The sequence below is a fragment of the Budorcas taxicolor genome, chromosome 8, assembly GCF_023091745.1.
Source record: "Budorcas taxicolor isolate Tak-1 chromosome 8, Takin1.1, whole genome shotgun sequence".
Lineage (NCBI taxonomy): Eukaryota > Metazoa > Chordata > Mammalia > Artiodactyla > Bovidae > Budorcas > Budorcas taxicolor.
Genome location: NC_068917.1, coordinates 114,298,394 through 114,316,078, shown reverse-complemented (window position 1 = coordinate 114,316,078; position 17,685 = coordinate 114,298,394). Strand labels below are relative to the sequence as shown.

The window sequence follows — 17,685 nt, the reverse complement described above, 5'->3', positions numbered from 1 at the left end:
CTATTTGGAACCAGTCTGTTGTTCCATGTCCAGTTCTAACTGCTGCTTCCTGACCAGCATATAGGTTTCTCAAGAGGCAGGTCAGGTGGTCTGGTATTCCCATCTCTTTCAGAATTTTCCAGTTTATTGTGATCCACACAGTCAAAGGCTTTGGCATAGTCAATAAAGCAGAAATAGATGTTTTTCTGGAACTCTTGTTTTTCCGATGATCCAGCGGATGTTGGCAATTTGATCTCTGGTTCCTCTGCCTTTTCTAAAACCAGCTTGAACATCTGGAAGTTCACGGTTCATGTATTGCTGAAGCCTAGCTTGGAGAATTATGAGCATTACTTTTAGAACTAACACCCAAAAAAGATGTCCTTTTCATTATAGGGGACTGGAATGCAAAAGTAGGAAGTCAAGAAACACCTGGAGTAACAGGCAAATTTGGCCTTGGAATACGGAATGAAGCAGGGCAAAGGCTAATAGAGTTTTGCCAAGAAAATGCACTGATCATAGCAAACACCCTCTTCCAACAACACAAGAGAAGACTCTACACATGGACATCGCCAGATGGTCAACACCGAAATCAGATTGATTATATTCTTTGCAGCCAAAGATGGAGAAGCTCTATACAGTCAACAAAAACAAGACCAGGAGCTGACTGTGGCTCAGATCATGAACTTATTGCCTAATTCAGACTTAAATTGAAGAAAGTAGAGAAAACCACTAGACCATTCAGGTATGACCTAAATCAAATCCCTTATGATTATACAGTGGAAGTGAGAAATAGATTTAAGGGCCTAGATCTGATAGATAGAGTGCCTGATGAACTATGGACGGAGGTTCGTGACATTGTACAGGAGACAGGGATCAAGACCATCCCCATGGGAAAGAAATGTGAAAAAGCAAAATAGCTGTCTGAGTAGGCCTTACAAATAGCTGTGAAAAGAAGAGAAGTGAAAAGCAAAGGAGAATAGGAAAGGTAAAAGCATGTGAATGCAGAGTTCCAAAGAATAGCAAGGAGAGATAAGAAAGCCTTCCTCAGCGATCAATGCAAAGAAATAGAGGAAAACAATAGAATGGGAAAGACTAGAGATCTCTTCAAGAAAATTAGAGATACCAAGGGAACATTTCATGCAAAGATGGGCTCGATAAAGGACAGAAATGGTATGGACCTAAGAGAAGCAGAAGATATTAAGAAGAGGTGGCAAGAATACACAGAAGAACTGTACAAAAAAGATCTTCACGACCAAGATAATCACAATGGTGTGATCACTCACCTAGGTCCAGACATCCTGGAATGTGAAGTCAAGTGGGCCTTAGAAAGCATCACGACAAACAAAGCTAGTGGAGGTGATGGAATTCCAGTTGAGCGATTTCAAATCCTGAAAGATGATGCTGCGAAAGTGCTGGACTCAATATGCCAGCACATTTGGAAAACTCAGCAGTGGCCACAGGAAAGGTCAGTGTTCATTCCAATCCCAAAGAAAGGCAATGCCAAAGAATGCTCAACTACCACACAACTGCACTCATCTCACATGCTAGTCTTAGACTATAATCTGCCCATGTTTCACACTTCGTTCTGTAAGCAAATGGACTTCTTTAAAAGTTCTCTCCATTGACAAACCTTCCTTTTCAAATAAGTTTGAACTACCTAATTTTCAAGAAAGAAAATCAGTCCTGAATATTCATGGAAAGGACTGATGCTGAAGCTTCAGTACTTTGTCCACCTGATGTGAAGAGCCGGCTCACTGGAAAAGGCCCTGATGCTGGGAAAGATTGAGGGCAGAGGAAGGGGACGACATAGGATGAGATGGTTGGATGGCATCACTGGTTCAATGGATAAGTTTGAGCAAACTCAGGGTGATAGTGAAGGACAGGGAAGCCTGATGTGCTGCAGTTCATGGGGTCGAAAAGAGTCAGACAGACCTAGCGACTGAACAACAACAATTTTCTTGAAGTCTTCAGTGAGCCAGTGCCTGGAGGGCCAGGGAACGCAGCAGTGCATGAGTAAGGTTTGAAGGATAAAAGGAGCGTTCACTCAGGTGAATTAGGCAGAGAAGGAAGTCTGATACTCCAGGAAGAAGAAACAGCAAACGTGTGATCAGTGTGTTTTTGCCTGTGAACTCAATAAATATCCACTTGAAATTTTTCAACTTTACTAATTTAAATTGGCTCTTGTCCATTGCTCATTCCTATTGTTATTGTACTTCAAGGTAGCTTCTTTCAAAACCATTGCCTTAAAAATCGAGTAATGACTGATGGCCACGTCTCTTCTGTGGATATATGATGAGAGTTAGGGACAGCCCAGTGACCGCTCTCAGAACGACCACAGCCCCTCTTCTTGAGATCATTCATTCTCCATTTGCCCAGGGCCTCTGGAGCTCCTGTAGCCTCCTGGTAGGCACGGACCAGGGCCTTGGAAATGTTACTTTTGACCTACGTTTTTAGATGCATCACTCGCTCACCTCCTCCCAGTGGCACAGGTGAAGTTGTGGACACAGATGGCACCTGGAAGAGCTGACTTCTGGTTGAGAAGCTGAAGTGGAAATAAGTCAGGGCAGTGAGTCAAAAGCAAATATCTTCAAAGCTTGGAAAGAACTGGGATTGTCAGCCAGATATGAAATGATAACAGTTATGCAGGATATAGACAGCTGTAGGCTGCAGTGTTGCCTGGAGGAAGAAAGAGGCTGGGCCCTGGAAAAGTGCCGTCTGACTGTAGCCCACCTCTCACTAGCTTGACCCTTGCATCTGACCTACTTAATTAAGACTTGATTTTTCGTGTAAGTTAGCTGGCTGTGGTCCTTTATCACAGAGTACTCAGCATCCCTGCAAAGTTGTTGTTTGAATTATCTGAGTATGTTCAGAAAATCATCTGCGTGGCTTTCTGCAATTACAAAGCTGTCTCTCCTGGCATTTTTGTTGATTGATGACAGTAAATATTTTTTATCTTAATCTCTGGCTCCAGGTGTGTGACTTTACTTACCCTGGGCAAACACTGGCCCGTTCTCAACAAGGTACAGAGCCCCGGACCGGAGTCGGAAGATGCTGCCGGGGATATTTGCCCCGGGGTGGGGGTGGGGCTGAGTGGCAGAAGCGATGAAGCGTTCCTGTGACTCAGCCCCCCAGTTCTGCTGCTCTCCTGCCCCTGAGCGGTGACGTTCACAATGCAGACTGAAAATTCCAGCCCCACAATTTCCAGCTGTATAAGTTTGGGGAGTTGCTTAAAGTCTCTGTTCTATGCTTTGGAAAATGGAGATGCTGCTGCTGTGTCCAGTGGCTGCGAGTGCCCACTGACTGTGTGGATAGTGTGGTCGATACACAGCACGTCTGCAAAGGCACCAATTCTTTTCATCTTGTGCATGTTTCATGAAGATGCCTGGGAAGAATGGCGTTGTGTTTGATGAGATATATTGAAGATGAGCAAATAATTAGTTTACAATAAAAGTCAAGTGTACTAATATTTCTATAATTTAGAGATTAATATCTCAGCAATCACTTCTGCCTACTGACAGTTCACCGGTATTTCTATAGGCCACCTATGGCAATACAGGAAAAGTGACCTTGAGGCTCTCCAGAAGAAGCCAGTGACCTCGCTTCAATTAAATGCATAAGATTTTCACATTCGTTACAGGATTGTGGATTTATTTCACTCACATGCTCCTTACACTGGCTGATAGATAATACAATAAAAATCCTGCCAGCTATTAAGTGGAGGGGAGAGAAAACCTTCTGTTAAATTCAGTCCATTAATTCTTGACCAGACAGGCAGGCCCATAAATTCATCTTACACTCAACTCATCAGTAACTCTCCTGCCGTCACTTTATCGTGACCATCAGGAGCTGTGATCTGGAGGGAAGAGAATTGTTTTGACGTCTAAGCACTCTCACCCCCTTGACCTCTAGGCTTTCTGCTTCACAGAGCTGAGATAAGGCAATCCCAACACAGGATCCTTTTTCACGGGGACTTTTATACAATAAACAAGTTAACTTTTTAAAGGAGAACTGATCTTGCTTGTTTAACTGTGCCCTCTGCCCTGGCAGTATTTTGTCCTGGGCCAGAACTACCCAGTGTAAAAAAATTAATGAGCAGAAACCTTAAATAGATCTGGGAGACCAGAACGGGAGCTCTGCTGCCCTACGACAATGGCAGAGCCAAGAGGAAGAGGACTTCTCTTCCTTGCAGCAGAGACTTGGCCAGCTCACAGCCACAGACTGTCTTCCACAGCCCCCACCTCCCTCTTCTCCATAGAAGCTCTCTCTTTGTGGCAGACCCTGAACTGTATGTACTTCCCTTCTGACCCTGAATAGGCCCATCTTTGCTGGAGAAATGCCTGGCAGTCTATTTGTTTAAAGCCATCACTTTTCTTGTCCCTACAGGGGCCAGAGAAGGCTCCAGAGCACTTCTGGTGTCGTAGCCACGCATTCCGGGAAACACTCCCTCAGAAGGACAGTGCAGATAGTGGAGTGCAGTTTATTACACCAGCAGGCCCAAGGCAGAGTCTCCTCTTAACCAAGGACCCCGACCAGTTTTCATGAAAACCTTATATACCCCAAGTGTAGTGCCCAAACCTACCTCCCCTAATTCCCTGAAACTAGTCTGAATAAAGTAAAAGGAAGATACAATCAAAGTTAACCCATGATTCATATGCCTTAAGCCTAGGTAGTGAACCGTGGACATACCCCTGTGATCATACCCCAATAAGCATAATAGAATTTATGATTCTATTCAGTTACACAGATAACTAGGTATTCTTTTAGGCTACAGAGTCTAGGTACGAGCCCTGGGGCTCTTCCTTCCGGGGGCCTGGTTTTCCAGTTGGTACATTACCATAGATACTGGGCATATAGCTCAAAGTCCACACTCTGGCCCAAGATGGAGTCCTGCTTTCAAGATAGAGCCTGTTCTGTCTGTTTCCTCCTTCACTGGGTGAGCAAGGAGGGGTGGTACCCATATTGCTCCTTTGGGCTCACTGCTTTTCCTGCTGACCCCGGAGTTTGAAGGTACATCTTTCTCGTGGATCCAAGCTCACGCCCTCTTTGTGTGTGAGGTCCTCCAGGCTTTATTTGGGATCTATGTAAAGGCTTCTTCTTTCCAGTTCAAGCCATGCTCTGTATGTGAGTTTGCCTTTGGCACTTCAGTCTCATCTTGAGATCAGACCATTTCAACCAAAGCTGGCTGAAAATGCCACTGACCTGGTTCCTGGGAAGGGGTGTTTCAGATAATGGGGGCTTCCCAGATGGCTCAGCAGGTAAAGAGTCTGCCTGCAATGCAGGAGACGCAGGAGCCATGGGTTTGATCCCTGAGTTGGGAGGAAATGGCAACCCACTCCAGTATACTTGACTGGGAAATCCCATGGACAGAGGAGCCTGGCGGGCTACAGTCCAAAGGGTCCCAAAGACTTAGCACAGCGTAGTACAGCTTCGGATAAAGTAGCAGAGGTTCTCAGCCTGTGGCCTTTTCCTCCTGGAGACGTTGTATTGCCAACTGGGAACGATTGAAAGCAAAAGGAGAAGAGGGTGCTAGAGGATGGAATGGTTGGATGGCACCAGCAACTCAACAGGCATGAGTTTGCGCAAACTCTGGGAGATCGTGAAGGACAGGGAAGCCTGGTGCGCTGCAGCTCACGGGTTTGCAAAGAGTTGGAGGACGAGACTTAGTGACTGAACGCCAACAGCTGTGTATGGGAAGATGCGAGAGTCGGGGCTCCCTGAGCTCATTCCTTTCACAGGCACCTCAGTGTTTTCGCATCCTGATTTCCTCAGGGCTCACTATAAGGAGAAGCTGCAGTCTGACAGCTTCTCCTGGCGGATACTCTGTTTCCTTCCTGAGTTCCCTCAGGACTGGCCAACTCTCCTTCAGAGTTGGCTGCAACTGCTGATGACTGCGACATTCTCTGTTTACTGATGTGGCAGGCAATATTCCATTTCTCAGTATCTCCATTTCTTTAGTATTCCAGTCCATGAAACAGGCCAGTACCTTATCCCTTTCACTTGAAAGGAAAACAATTCGGGGAGAGTAACGCTTCAGGATTTTACTGAGAGTCCTCATTCTTCACAAACCCCGAAGGCTGACCCAGATGTTACAAACTCCTGAGGTTCTTCTCTGTTGCAACACGTCGATTTGCTTCCTTGCTCTCCTTCTGGAGCCTCCCCTCAGGAAGACAGCGTCCACTCGCTAAGCTTTCAGCCATGAAGGGACCTAGGACTGCCAAAGAAAAATGGCAGTTTCTCCAAGTCCAGGTTCGACACTTAAGGCATCTGCTGTCAGAACAGATGAAAAACCTGTCCTCTCCAGCACTGAGTGACCTTCCTCTGACCTCTGGAAGGTAGATTTTCCTAAAGAAGGGGTGCTTTGTTGTACCCCCCGCAACAGACACTACTCTCCCGATCACTGCCCAGATGTTCTTTAATCCTGCGGCGTACAAGCTCTGTTTCCACGTAGTACTTTCCTCCTGCAGGAACTTGAAATAATATACTGACTAGAAGGTTCCTGTGGAATCTTCTTAAAAATACATCTTTTATTGTGCTGAACATTAAAAGGATAAGGGAATATTATGAACAATTCTACTGGAATAAATTCAACAATTTAAATGAAATGTACCAGTTCCTGTAGAAGCACAAACTGCTAAGTTTCATCCAATATGAAAGAAATAATCTAAATATCCTTGTAACTATTTAAAAAATGGAATTCATCATAGTAAAAATCCCTGCAAAGAGACATCTCCAGGCCCTGATAATTTCACAGCTGAATTCAACCAAATGTTTGAAGACTTAACACTGATTCTACACAATTGTTTTCAGAAAATACAAGATGAGGGAGCACGTCCCAACTCATTTTATGCTGATATTAACCTAATCCAAAACCTGACCAAAACAATACAAAAAAAAGGAAGCTACAGACCAATGTCTCTTGAATAGACATTAAACTACAGATTCAATGTCTCTTGAATAGACATTAAAAATTCTCAACAAAATATTGATAAGTGGATGATGAGAAAGTAAGATGAGAGTAAGACGATGAGCCCAGTGAGAAATAATTACACCCCATTACCAAACAGGGTTTACTCCAGACATTTGGGGAAGGTGCAATATTTGAAAACCCATTAAGGCAGTCTACAGTATTAACAGGCTGGGAGGAAAAACTCATGAGTATACTAATTAATGCATAAAATGCATTGGACATAATCCCATTTATGATAAAAACCCAGAAAATGGGGATAGGAGGGGACTTCCTCAATAAATAACATCTACAAACACCTAATGCGAACATCATAGTCACTGATGTGATGGAAGAGTGCTTTCCCTGAGGATGGGGAACAAGGCAAGAATGTCCTCTCCCGCCAGGCCTTTCAACAAAGTCCTGGAGACCAGAAAGAACTTTACTGGACGAACTTCTGGAGTGCTGCTTTCGTGGAGTGGGAGACACGGAAGCCAGGTTGAAAAAGTGGGCAAAGGCATGGGAATGGTTCATCAAGGGGGTTTGGAATGGTGACCCAGGTAAGATCACAGGTCAGCTCCATTTTCTCTCTTCAACAAGTTCCAAGCTGATTTGAGTGAGATAATAGTTGGCCCCTCTCCCCCTAACATTAGAGAAGTATCAGTTCAGTTCAGTCGCTCAGTCGTGTCCAACTCTTTGCGACCCCATGGACTGCAGCACACTAGGCTTCCCTGTCCATCACCAACTCCTGGAGTCCACCCAAACCCATGTCCATTGAGGCAGTGATGCCATCAACCATCTCATCCTCTGTCGTCCCCTTTTCCTCCTGCCCTCTATCTTTCCCAGCATCAGGATCTTTCCCAATGAGTTCGTTCTTTGCATCAGGTGGCCAAAGTATTGGAGTTTCAGCTTCAGCATCAGTCCTGCCAATGAACACCCAGGACTGATTCCTGTAGGATGGACTGGTTGGATCTCCTTGCAGTCCAAGGGACTCTCAAGAGTCTTCTCCAACACCACAGTTCAAAAGCATCAATTCTTCGGCGCTCAGCTTTCTTTATCGTCCAACTCTCACATCCATATATGACCACTGGAAAAACCAAAGCCTTGACAAGACGGACCTTGGTTGGCAAAGTAATGTCTCTGCTTTTTAATATGCTGTCTAGTTTGATCATAACTTTCCTACCAAGGAGTAAGCGTCTTTTCATTTCATGGCTGCAATCACATAGAGAAGTATATATAGCTTTAAATATCTAAGATGAACACAATCTTAGTAAAGCTTGTTGGAAATCTTAGACATCACCTAGCGTAACGTTCTAAGCATTTTCCACAGCACCTGACCCATGTGGATAATTGCTCTGCTAAATTTGACAGGTGAGGAAACTGAAGTTCAAGTAGATTATCTCCTCACAGCCAGATACTGTTTGCTAGGTTGGAAATGCCCTTCTCCCTAGTGACTCTTTGCCACCCCATGGACTGCAGAACCCCAGGCCTCCCTGTCCATCACCATCTCCCAGAGCTTGCTCAGACTCACGTCCATCGAGTCGGTGATGCCATCCAACTATCTCACCCTCTGTCTTCCCCTTCTCCTCACCACAGATTAATTTCATCTCTTCCACAGAATTCCCTGGTTTCTTAAAGCATGAGTCTCCCTGGCCCCCTTTACTCATTTTACTCATATGTACAGTTATAACTTGTCATTATATACACAGTCATACAATTTATGTTTTCTTCACTAAACTTCCCTGGTGGGCTTCCCTGGTGGCTCAGCAGGTGAAGAATCCACCTGCAACGTGGGAGACCTGGGCTCGATCCCTGGGTTGAGAAGATCCCTTGGAGAAGGGAGAGGCTACCCACTCCAGTATTCTGGTCTGGAGAGTTCCATGGACGTGTAGTCCATGGGGTTGCAAAGAGTAGGACACGGCTGAGCGACTCTCACTTTCACTCTCGAAACTGCCATCTCCCAAGGGCAAGGATCCAGTGGGTTTTCCTCATGGCCAGCACAGAACACACACCTAGACAATTATTTGTGAATTGTATTTTTCACTCCTCTCGAGGGCAGGAAGTCCTTTACACACGTGTTTCAAGTGACAGGATAGTAAGCATTTTTCCAATAAAAAGTTCTGCTGTGTCAAATTCTTGACCCACTCTAAGGCCATTTGCCATCCCCGAATCTTTCGCCACAGCTGCACTAAATTCAGCTGTCCAGCTTGAGCACCAGCTTTCCCCAAGCATCCCTTGTCCTCCTCCTGGAATTGCACCCTGTTTGGCCCCAGGTCTTTGCAGATGGTGACTGCAGCCATGAAATTAAAAGACGCTTGCTCCTTGGAAGGAAAGTTATGACCAACCTAGACAGCATATTAAAAAACAGAGACATTACTTTGCCAACCAAGGTCCGTCTAGTTAAGGCTATGGTTTTTCCAGTGGTCATATATGGATGTGAGAGTTGGACGATAAAGAAAGCTGAGCGCCGAAGAATTGATGTTTTTGAACTGTGGTGTTGGAGAAGACTCTTGAGAGTCCCTTCGACTGCAAGGAGATCCAACCAGTACACCCTAAAGGAAATCAGTCCTGGGTGTTCATTGGCAGGACTGATGCTGAAGCTGAAGCTCCAATACTTTGGCCACCTGAAGCAAAGAACTTGTTGTAGGAAGGCGGACCCCTTCCAGGGCCCGAAACTGGGCTCTCGTCTAACACTCGGAAATGAATTGTACGAGGAGACATGTGCTGACAAAGCAAGAGATTTTATTGGGAAAGGGCACCTGGGTGGACAGCAGTAGGGTAAGGAAACCCAGGAGATCTGCTCTGCCACGTGGCTTGCAATGTCGGGTTTTACAGTGATGGGATTAGTTTCTGGGTGGCTTTTGACCAATCATTCTAATTCAGAGCCTTTCCTGGTGCCACACGCATTGCTCAGCCAAGATGGGTGCTAGCGAGAGGGATTCTGGGAAGTTGACGGACACGCAGTGTCTCCTTTAGATGTTTCCCGAACTCTTCCGGTTGGTGGTGGCTTCAGTTCAGTTCAGTCACTCAATCGTGTCCAACTCTTTGCGACCCCATGAATTGCAGCACGCCAGGCCTCCCTGTCCATCACCAACTCCCGGAGTTCACTCAGACTCACACCCATCGAGTCTGTGATGCCATCCAGCCATCTCATCCTCTGTCGTCCCCTTCTACTCCTGCCCCAATCCCTCCCAGCATCAGAGTCTTTTCCAATGAGTCAACTCTTCGCATGAGGTGGCCAAAGTACTGGAGCTTCAGCTTTAGCATCAGTCCTTCCAAAGAAATCCCAGGGTTGATCTCCTTCAGAATGGACTGGTTGGATCTCCTTGCAGTCCAAGGGATTCTCAAGAGTCTTCTCCAACACCACAGTTCAAAAGCATCAATTCTTCAGCGTTCAGCCTTCTTCACAGTCCAACTCTCACATCCATACATGACCACTGGAAAAACCATAGCCTTGACTAGACGGACCTTAGTCGGCAAAGTAATGTCTCTGCTTTTGAATATGCTATCTAGATTGGTCATAACTTTTCTTCCAAGGAGTAAGCGTCTTTTAATTTCATGGCTGCAGTCACCATCTGCAGTGATTTTGGAGCCCCCCAAAAATAGTCTGACACTGTTTCTACTGTTTCCCCATCTATTTCCCATGAAGTGATAGGACCGGATGCCATGATCTTCGTTTTCTGAATGTTGAGCTTTAAGCCAACTTTTTCACTCTCCTCTTCACTTTCTGCCATAAGGGTGGTGTCATCTGCGTATCTGAGGTTATTGATATTTCTCCCGGCAATCTTGATTCCAGCTTGTGTTTCTTCCTGTCCAGCGTTTCTCATGATGTAATCTGCATAGAAGTTATATAAGCAGGGTGGCTTACTAGTTCCATATTCCTTATCAGGATCTCCTGTCATAAAACAACTCATGCAAATGGTTACTATGGTGCCTGGCCAGGGTGGGCGGTTTCAATCAGTGTGCTTCCCCTAACAAACTGACTCATTGGAAAAGACCCTGATGCTGGGAAAGACTGAAGGCAGGAGGAGAAGAGGACAACAGAGGATGAGATGGTTGGATGGCATCACGGACTCAATGGACAAGAGTTTGAGTAAACTCTGGCAGTTGGTGATGGACAGGGAAGCCTGGCATGTTGTGTTCCATTCGCACACGACTTGAGCGACTGAACTCAGCTGAACTTCCCCTCTTGGGGTGGTTCTTCAGCTCCAGGCCGACTCCACCACAGGTGCCCCTAGACGTCTCAGAATCATCACCCACACCAAGCAGTCGACACGAGAGCCCAGTGTGGCCTGGAGCAGTTCATTCCCAAAGAGCTGTCCCAAGCATCTCATCCTCCACAGCCCAAACAGAACCCAAGTCTCCGGTTCCTTTTCATTGCTTCAGCTGGGACGTTAAGCTTCCTCGTGTTAAGTTAGGCTTTTGGTCGTATCTTCCGGCGTAGCCCAGGCTGTTTGCCTTGGGCGGACCTGGGTCCCCCGACAGATTGCCGCCGGGCCTGCCCACCGCCCGCCTGGAACCGCGGCTACCCCCACGGGAATTCCCGCGAGCAGCCGAGACAAGGATAACACCGGAGCCAAAAAGCCTTCCCAGCTTTCCGGCCCTCAGGAGCCCCTTCCGGCGACTCTCTAGGCTGCCTCCGCGTCTCAGTGGTTCTTCCGGTTTCGCTACTCGCGCTATTCCCGCCTCTTCCCCTCCGCCGCCGGGATTTAACGAACTCTCGCGAGATCTAGGCCTCTTCCTAGGCCTGCTCGAGTCGGCAGCGGCAAGAATCTCTGGCCGCCTCTGCAAGGTACGTGGTCCGCGGGCGCCTTGCCGGTCTGCCGGCTTCGGGGGGCACACGTCTGGGGCCCCCGGGTGGGGATGCGGCCGATTGTCCGGCCCGGGGGTCCCGATGGTTTGTGCGGGGGGAGGATGGGGCCGGCCGCTCGCCCTGAGCGCCCTGTGCTTTCAGGTCCCGGCCATGTTCAGCTCCAGCGCCAAGATCGTCAAGCCCAACGGCGAGAAGCCGGACGAGTTCGAGTCAGGCATCTCCCAGGTGAGGGGGCGGGCGAGCCGGGGTCCCGGCGGGGGTCGGGGTGAATGAGGCTGCGCGCGCTGATCGTGGGCTGCGCCCGCTACCGCCCCGCAGGCTCTGCTGGAGCTGGAGATGAACTCGGACCTCAAGGCGCAGCTGCGGGAGCTGAACATCACGGCCGCCAAGGCAAGGGGGTCCCCCCGGGGTGGGCTTCGGGTTCCCCCAGGACGGGGCGGAGCTCAGGCACGTGCGCGGGCCGCCGGGAGGGCCGGGCTTCCCCTCCCCGCCTAACTACATCTGTGCCTCTCTTCCCGCTTCGACTCTAGGAGATCGAAGTTGGCGGTGGCCGGAAAGCTATTATTATCTTCGTCCCCGTCCCGCAGCTGAAGTCTTTCCAGAAAATCCAGGTGCGCCTGGTGCGCGAGCTGGAGAAGAAGTTCAGCGGGAAGCACGTCGTCTTCATCGCCCAGGTGCGCCCGCGGGGCACGTCGTGTTGGGTCGCTGGAGTGAGGGCTTGTGTTGGTAGAGTCACTGGTCGGTGCTTGCACCAGGTTAAAAAGATAGAGGGTACTGCTGCTGGGTTGGCCACCTGATGCGAAGACCTGACTCGTGGGAAAAGACCCTGATGCTGGGAAAGATTGAAGGCAGGAGGAGAAGGGGAGGACAGAGGATGAGATGGAGATGGTTGGGCAGCATCACCGACTCGAAGGCCATGAGTTTGAGTAAGCTCTGGGAGGTGGTGATGGCGAGGGAAGCCTGGCGTGCTGCGCTCCATGGAGTGGCACAGAAGCGGACACAACTGAGCCACGGAACTGGACTGCTGCTGGTGGTGTTAAAGCGGCCCCAGTGCCTTCCCTGGCTGCAGTGCTATAAAGGTACTGGGCTGTGCAGAAGTGATGAAGGTAACATGTGAAGTTGGCACTTGCTCCGCCTGGTGGGATTTCTCAGCAGACTCGCACCACCCTGGGGAATTACATGTAGATGCTGGAGGAAAAGGCACGCAAAGGAATGGTTGGTAGGGTAAGGAGGAAATGGGTAAGGGGCTGTGTTTTTGTTTTCTAAGTTAGATTGGGCCTTCCTGCAAACAGAAATCTCTAGGACTTAAGTGCTTGGCTGATGAGGAAGTTAAGGAGTACCTGTAAGTGGGTAGTGGGTTGGATGAAATGTGAACAGGCACGTAATATTTGGGGGATCAGTCACATTTTTCCAGTTACATTTTATTATAAGCTGTGGGTTCTGAAAGAATAAATGAGGTCAGGAAGTGCTCCAGAGATTCTGCCTCACTTGTTGGGTCTAGGTTGTTTGATTTTCTGGTTTGAATTTATTCAGCCATTATGTCCTTTGGTTTGTAAAGCAGTTTTGATAGTGCTTAGTTTTCTGACAACTTAAGTCTTTAAAAGTTTGTTGAATGATAATTTTTGCCTTACAGAGGAGAATTCTGCCTAAGCCAACTCGAAAAAGCCGTACGAAAAATAAGCAGAAACGTCCCAGGAGGTAGGTTTTTTCCATTTATCAGATGGAAAATGTGTGTACCACTCTTAATAACCATTGTTGATTGGCATGGGTTATTTATAGTAAGAGTTACATAAGTTTTTTAAAATTAAGTGTGGATGATGTAGGAGATCCATTCACATGGGAATTTTCATCAAGTAACTTGGTTTCTGTAACTGTGAAATGTTTTAAGGTTGATTCTGGAGGTAAGAACTACATACACTCACGTAGGTGGTGCAGTAGGCTGCTGCACTCACAGAAGGTGAGACTTTCATCCAGTTCTTTGGGTAAAGGGCAGGAGCAGTGAGCAGGAGCCAGCTGAGCGTGGTGGGGTGAGGCACACCCGGCGTGGGGGTGGGCAGTGCAGCGTGCTCTCACTGTTCACTTTTGCTGTGGGTTCGAGGTTGAGTAGACTCGTCTGTTGCTCATGGCACAGGTTGAAGGCGTTGCTGGTGATGCGTGTTTTCTGAACTGGACTGACTTGCAGGTTATCTGCTGTAAACTTGATCCTGGAGGTTGGCTCCTTGGTCTCAGCTTTGTGGTGTTTTCTTGGAGTCGCTGATTGCACACACTTGGTTTCTTGGGTCCCTGCAGGCCTGCCCTTGGGCAGTTTGAGAAAGGACTTGAGCATCCCTGCTGACGGGGTAAAGGGTGTCACTCATCCTCCCTCCGATCAGCCAGTGGTGCTGGCATCTGCACTCAGCCAGGGAGTGCCTGGAAGCAGGGCGTGAGGGGTCTCTAGTGCTGTGGACAGGTGTTGACGGTGCCACGTTGAGGAGGATGGAGAGGCTGGACAGGCCCGTGCTGGGTGTTGGTGCTTCGGGCTTGTTTTCAGGGCAGTTGGAGTAGCATTAGAACGTAGAAATTTTCGGGGAGCGGGGCTCTTCTGGATAGTTTGCAGGAGATCAAGCACGGGATAACCAAGAGCGTTTGGTTTGTTAATGCTGGTACTGAGATGGCTTTGCAGCCTGGGTTCTGGCGACCTGAATCAGTACTTGCCTGTGAAGCAGCCCCTTGCTCTGCACACGGTGAAGGTGCTGACTTCGGGTCTGTGGCCTTGGCTCTCCCTCGTCGCAGACCTGCCTCCGCTTCTCAGCTGATGACGCCGGCCTGTCCCAGTGGCCTGGCCCAGACCTGGGAGTCTTCCCTTCCCCCGCACGGAGCCATCCCGCCCGTCTCCAGTCCGTCCGCCCGCCCGCCCGCGGCCTCTTGTCCTTCCCTGCGCTCGCCCTCCTCCTGCGTGAGCTGCGTGCAGGGTCTCGGTCACTTTCTTCTGAAGCAGCTACAGCTCTGCCGCCCTGTGATTGTGCTGCCACTGCTCTCCCTCAAAGAGGCTTTATTTCGGGGTAGAGCTGAGTGTGAGACCAGCTAGATTCCGTTCTGCTGTGTTTTGAAGGAAGTGATTTACGGGGTTCATGGTGCTTTCCTAACCTGTAAGGGTGTGCTTAGCCAGTGGTTAGCAGCCATTCGTCGACTGGGTTGACTGTCTAATTTGTGTGCTGAGAGGTGCTGAAGCTGCTCTTGGCCTTGGAGCAGGGAGGCTTTGCGGTCATTTAGGAGCCCCTTCTGTGTGTGCGGAGGTGCGGACAGAAAGAGAAATGAGTAGGACGTGGTGTCTGAGCCACTGAGGGGTGAGTAAGACCTGGACGCGTTCCGTAATAAAAGGGAGTCCTCCAGACGTTGGGAATGAGAACAGTCTCTTCACTCTCTCATTCCTGGTATCCTGTGGCACAAAGCTGATAGGCTAGCAGTTTGGAGTTAACTGAACCTTGTCAGGCAGCCAGATAGGTTGTGAACTTGGAGTCAAATCCAGGAGGGGAGCACAGCTCCCTTGGCAGTCTGTGACGGGATGGGGAGGGGCTGCATCCTAGAGCTGGGGTAGAGCAGTGTCCTTTGGGTGGGGTGTCATTCCATTGCAGGAACAGGGAGGGGCTTTGGTGCATCTTAGAGGCCGGGGACCCCTCAGAGGGTCTTTGGTAGGTAAAGCCTGTGGCGACATCTAATCATTTGACAACACTGGAGAAGATCATTTTAGAAGAGGTAAAAGGTTACCACAGAGAATCGTGTGACTGACAACCTAAAGGTGTGTCCAAGAATAAAAGTCATCACTGATCTCCTTTTCTGCGGACGATCGCTCGTGACAGCTGGTGTGTGTGGCTCACAGCACGCTGGCTTTTGAGGTGAGATGGTAGCGTGTGTCTCCCTCTCCTCACGTGGCCGCGGCTCTGCTGTGATAGATGAGACGGAAGGATGGAAGCACGTGCTGCTGTGGCTTCAGGAACCTGGAGTGTTCCACTCAGGGTTTGACTTGCCGAGGTGCCCTGGGGGTTCCCAGGAGGGCAGACGTTGCTGAGTTTCTCACCTTTGTCGCTGTGTTCTTTAAGCCGCACTCTGACTGCCGTGCACGACGCCATCCTGGAGGACTTGGTTTTCCCAAGTGAGATTGTGGGCAAGAGGATCCGCGTGAAGCTGGACGGCAGCCGACTCATAAAGGTCCATCTGGACAAAGCTCAGCAGAACAACGTGGAGCACAAGGTAGGGGCTGGCCCCCCGGGGAGGGGCCAGACGCAGACCCAGGCGAGGGTCAGGTCAGCCCAGCCCAGCCCAGCCGCCCCGGCGGCTCCGAACCCGCCTGCTGTGGGCTCTGCGCCGACTGCCTTGGGGGCTGTAGATCAGGTTAAATTGGAAGATGTTTTAAACACTGGAATTGTTTTCAACTGTTAGGAGAAATGGACCTGAAATAATTCCATGGTGTGTTAGGCTGAACTTGAGGCTGGGTGGTGGTCGAGATAGACTCTGGGGAGAAGTGTCATTTTGCTTCATTCCTGGTAAACCGTCAGCCCAGGGTCTCCAGTGACCCAGAGGAGCCAGCACGCGGTGCAGGGGGTGGAGTCCTTTCCCACACCAGACTCGAGCTTGCCCCATCCCCTGTGTTTGTTGTGACGATTTATCTCTTCTCTTGTAGGTTGAAACGTTTTCTGGTGTCTATAAGAAGCTCACGGGCAAGGATGTTAATTTTGAATTCCCAGAGTTTCAGTTGTAAAGAAATGACTAAATAAAGTATTACTCTCAGTGCTCTGGTTTGGGCGTGGTTTCCAGACAGGCAGAGGTGCGGATGCAGAGCTGTCTGGATTTTCCCGTTGCTTCCTGCACCAGCTGGGGATCTTGGACCGACGGCGCGCGTCGTCAGGGCCCCGCGCTGGTTTCACAGCACAGTGGCTCACTTACCCGTGCGTTCATGTTTCCAGATTCTTGCCCCTTGTAGGTGACGATAAGCACGAGTGTGGTTCACGTGCACTCAGTAGGCGCTCGGTGGTGGTCGTCTGCGTTACATAGTGGAGCCCACTTCTGAGCTGCAGGGTTTGTGTTGAGGACAGTGACTGGCCGAGGACCCCACTGCCCCAGCCCCCTGACTGACTGACGGCCTCCACGGTCCTCGATCCTGGGCGGCCTCCTGTACTAAGATCCCTCATGACCTCGGGATCTTCAGGTGTAACATGCTGTGACGCCTCTCTCCACCATGGGGCCCTGTGCGCTCCACGTTTGCATCCTTGTCCGTGCTGGCTGGGCTTCTGTGTCACAAGCCAGCGGGCCGTGTGGACAGGACGGGTGGCCTGGTGTCCTCTGCCATCAGGAGCTCTGGAGGAGTGAACCCTTGAGGGGAGGGCGGGTGAGGTTAATGTCCTTGTGGACAAAGTGTCCCGAGATACGGCTGCACAGAGGTGACCTCTGGGGAAGATTCCCAGCTGGAGACACATGGGCGTGCTGGGGCTTGTGTCCAGATGTCTCAGTTATATCTGAGAAATGTAAATAACAACTGGGACGTGGGCCAGATTCTTGTCCAAGCCCTTGGAAGTGGCCCTGCTCTTTGGCGGTCAGTTTTGGGAGTGGGGGGCAGTGGGGTGAAGAAGACCAGAGGCCCCGGAGGAGAAGCACCAGTGATGCTGGTGGCTTTGGTACTTGTTTGCAAGGCAGGTATAAACGCGACTTGTGATCTAAAAACGGTTTTAATTTATAATCTACTTCAAGTAGGCAAGTTGCACATCAAAACCACAGGCTATCACCTCACACTTGTCAGAACACTAGTCGTAGAGGTAACGATCTTGAAAACACCGGTGGGGATGTGTATTAGTGCGGCCACTACAGAGAAGTACGCAGGTTCCTCCAAAAAAGGAGTTACCGTATGAACACACAATTCCATTTCTGAGTATTTATGCAAAAGTAATGAAAACATCAAAGGGATGTGTGTCCTCCC

General features: G+C 49.2%; 1 protein-coding gene across 1 annotated transcript; it reads left to right on the top strand.

Annotated features, from left to right (window-relative positions):
• The first annotated feature begins 11,642 nt into the window (after positions 1-11,642).
• On the top strand, positions 11,643-16,505 carry RPS7 (ribosomal protein S7). The gene is made up of 7 exons (XM_052644679.1): positions 11,643-11,714; positions 11,877-11,960; positions 12,054-12,125; positions 12,266-12,409; positions 13,369-13,433; positions 15,815-15,965; positions 16,396-16,505. The coding sequence occupies exons 2-7, from the start codon at positions 11,886-11,888 to the stop codon at positions 16,471-16,473; spliced, it is 585 nt and encodes a 194-aa protein (XP_052500639.1). The 5' UTR covers positions 11,643-11,714; positions 11,877-11,885; the 3' UTR covers positions 16,474-16,505.
• The last annotated feature ends 1,180 nt before the right edge of the window (positions 16,506-17,685 follow it).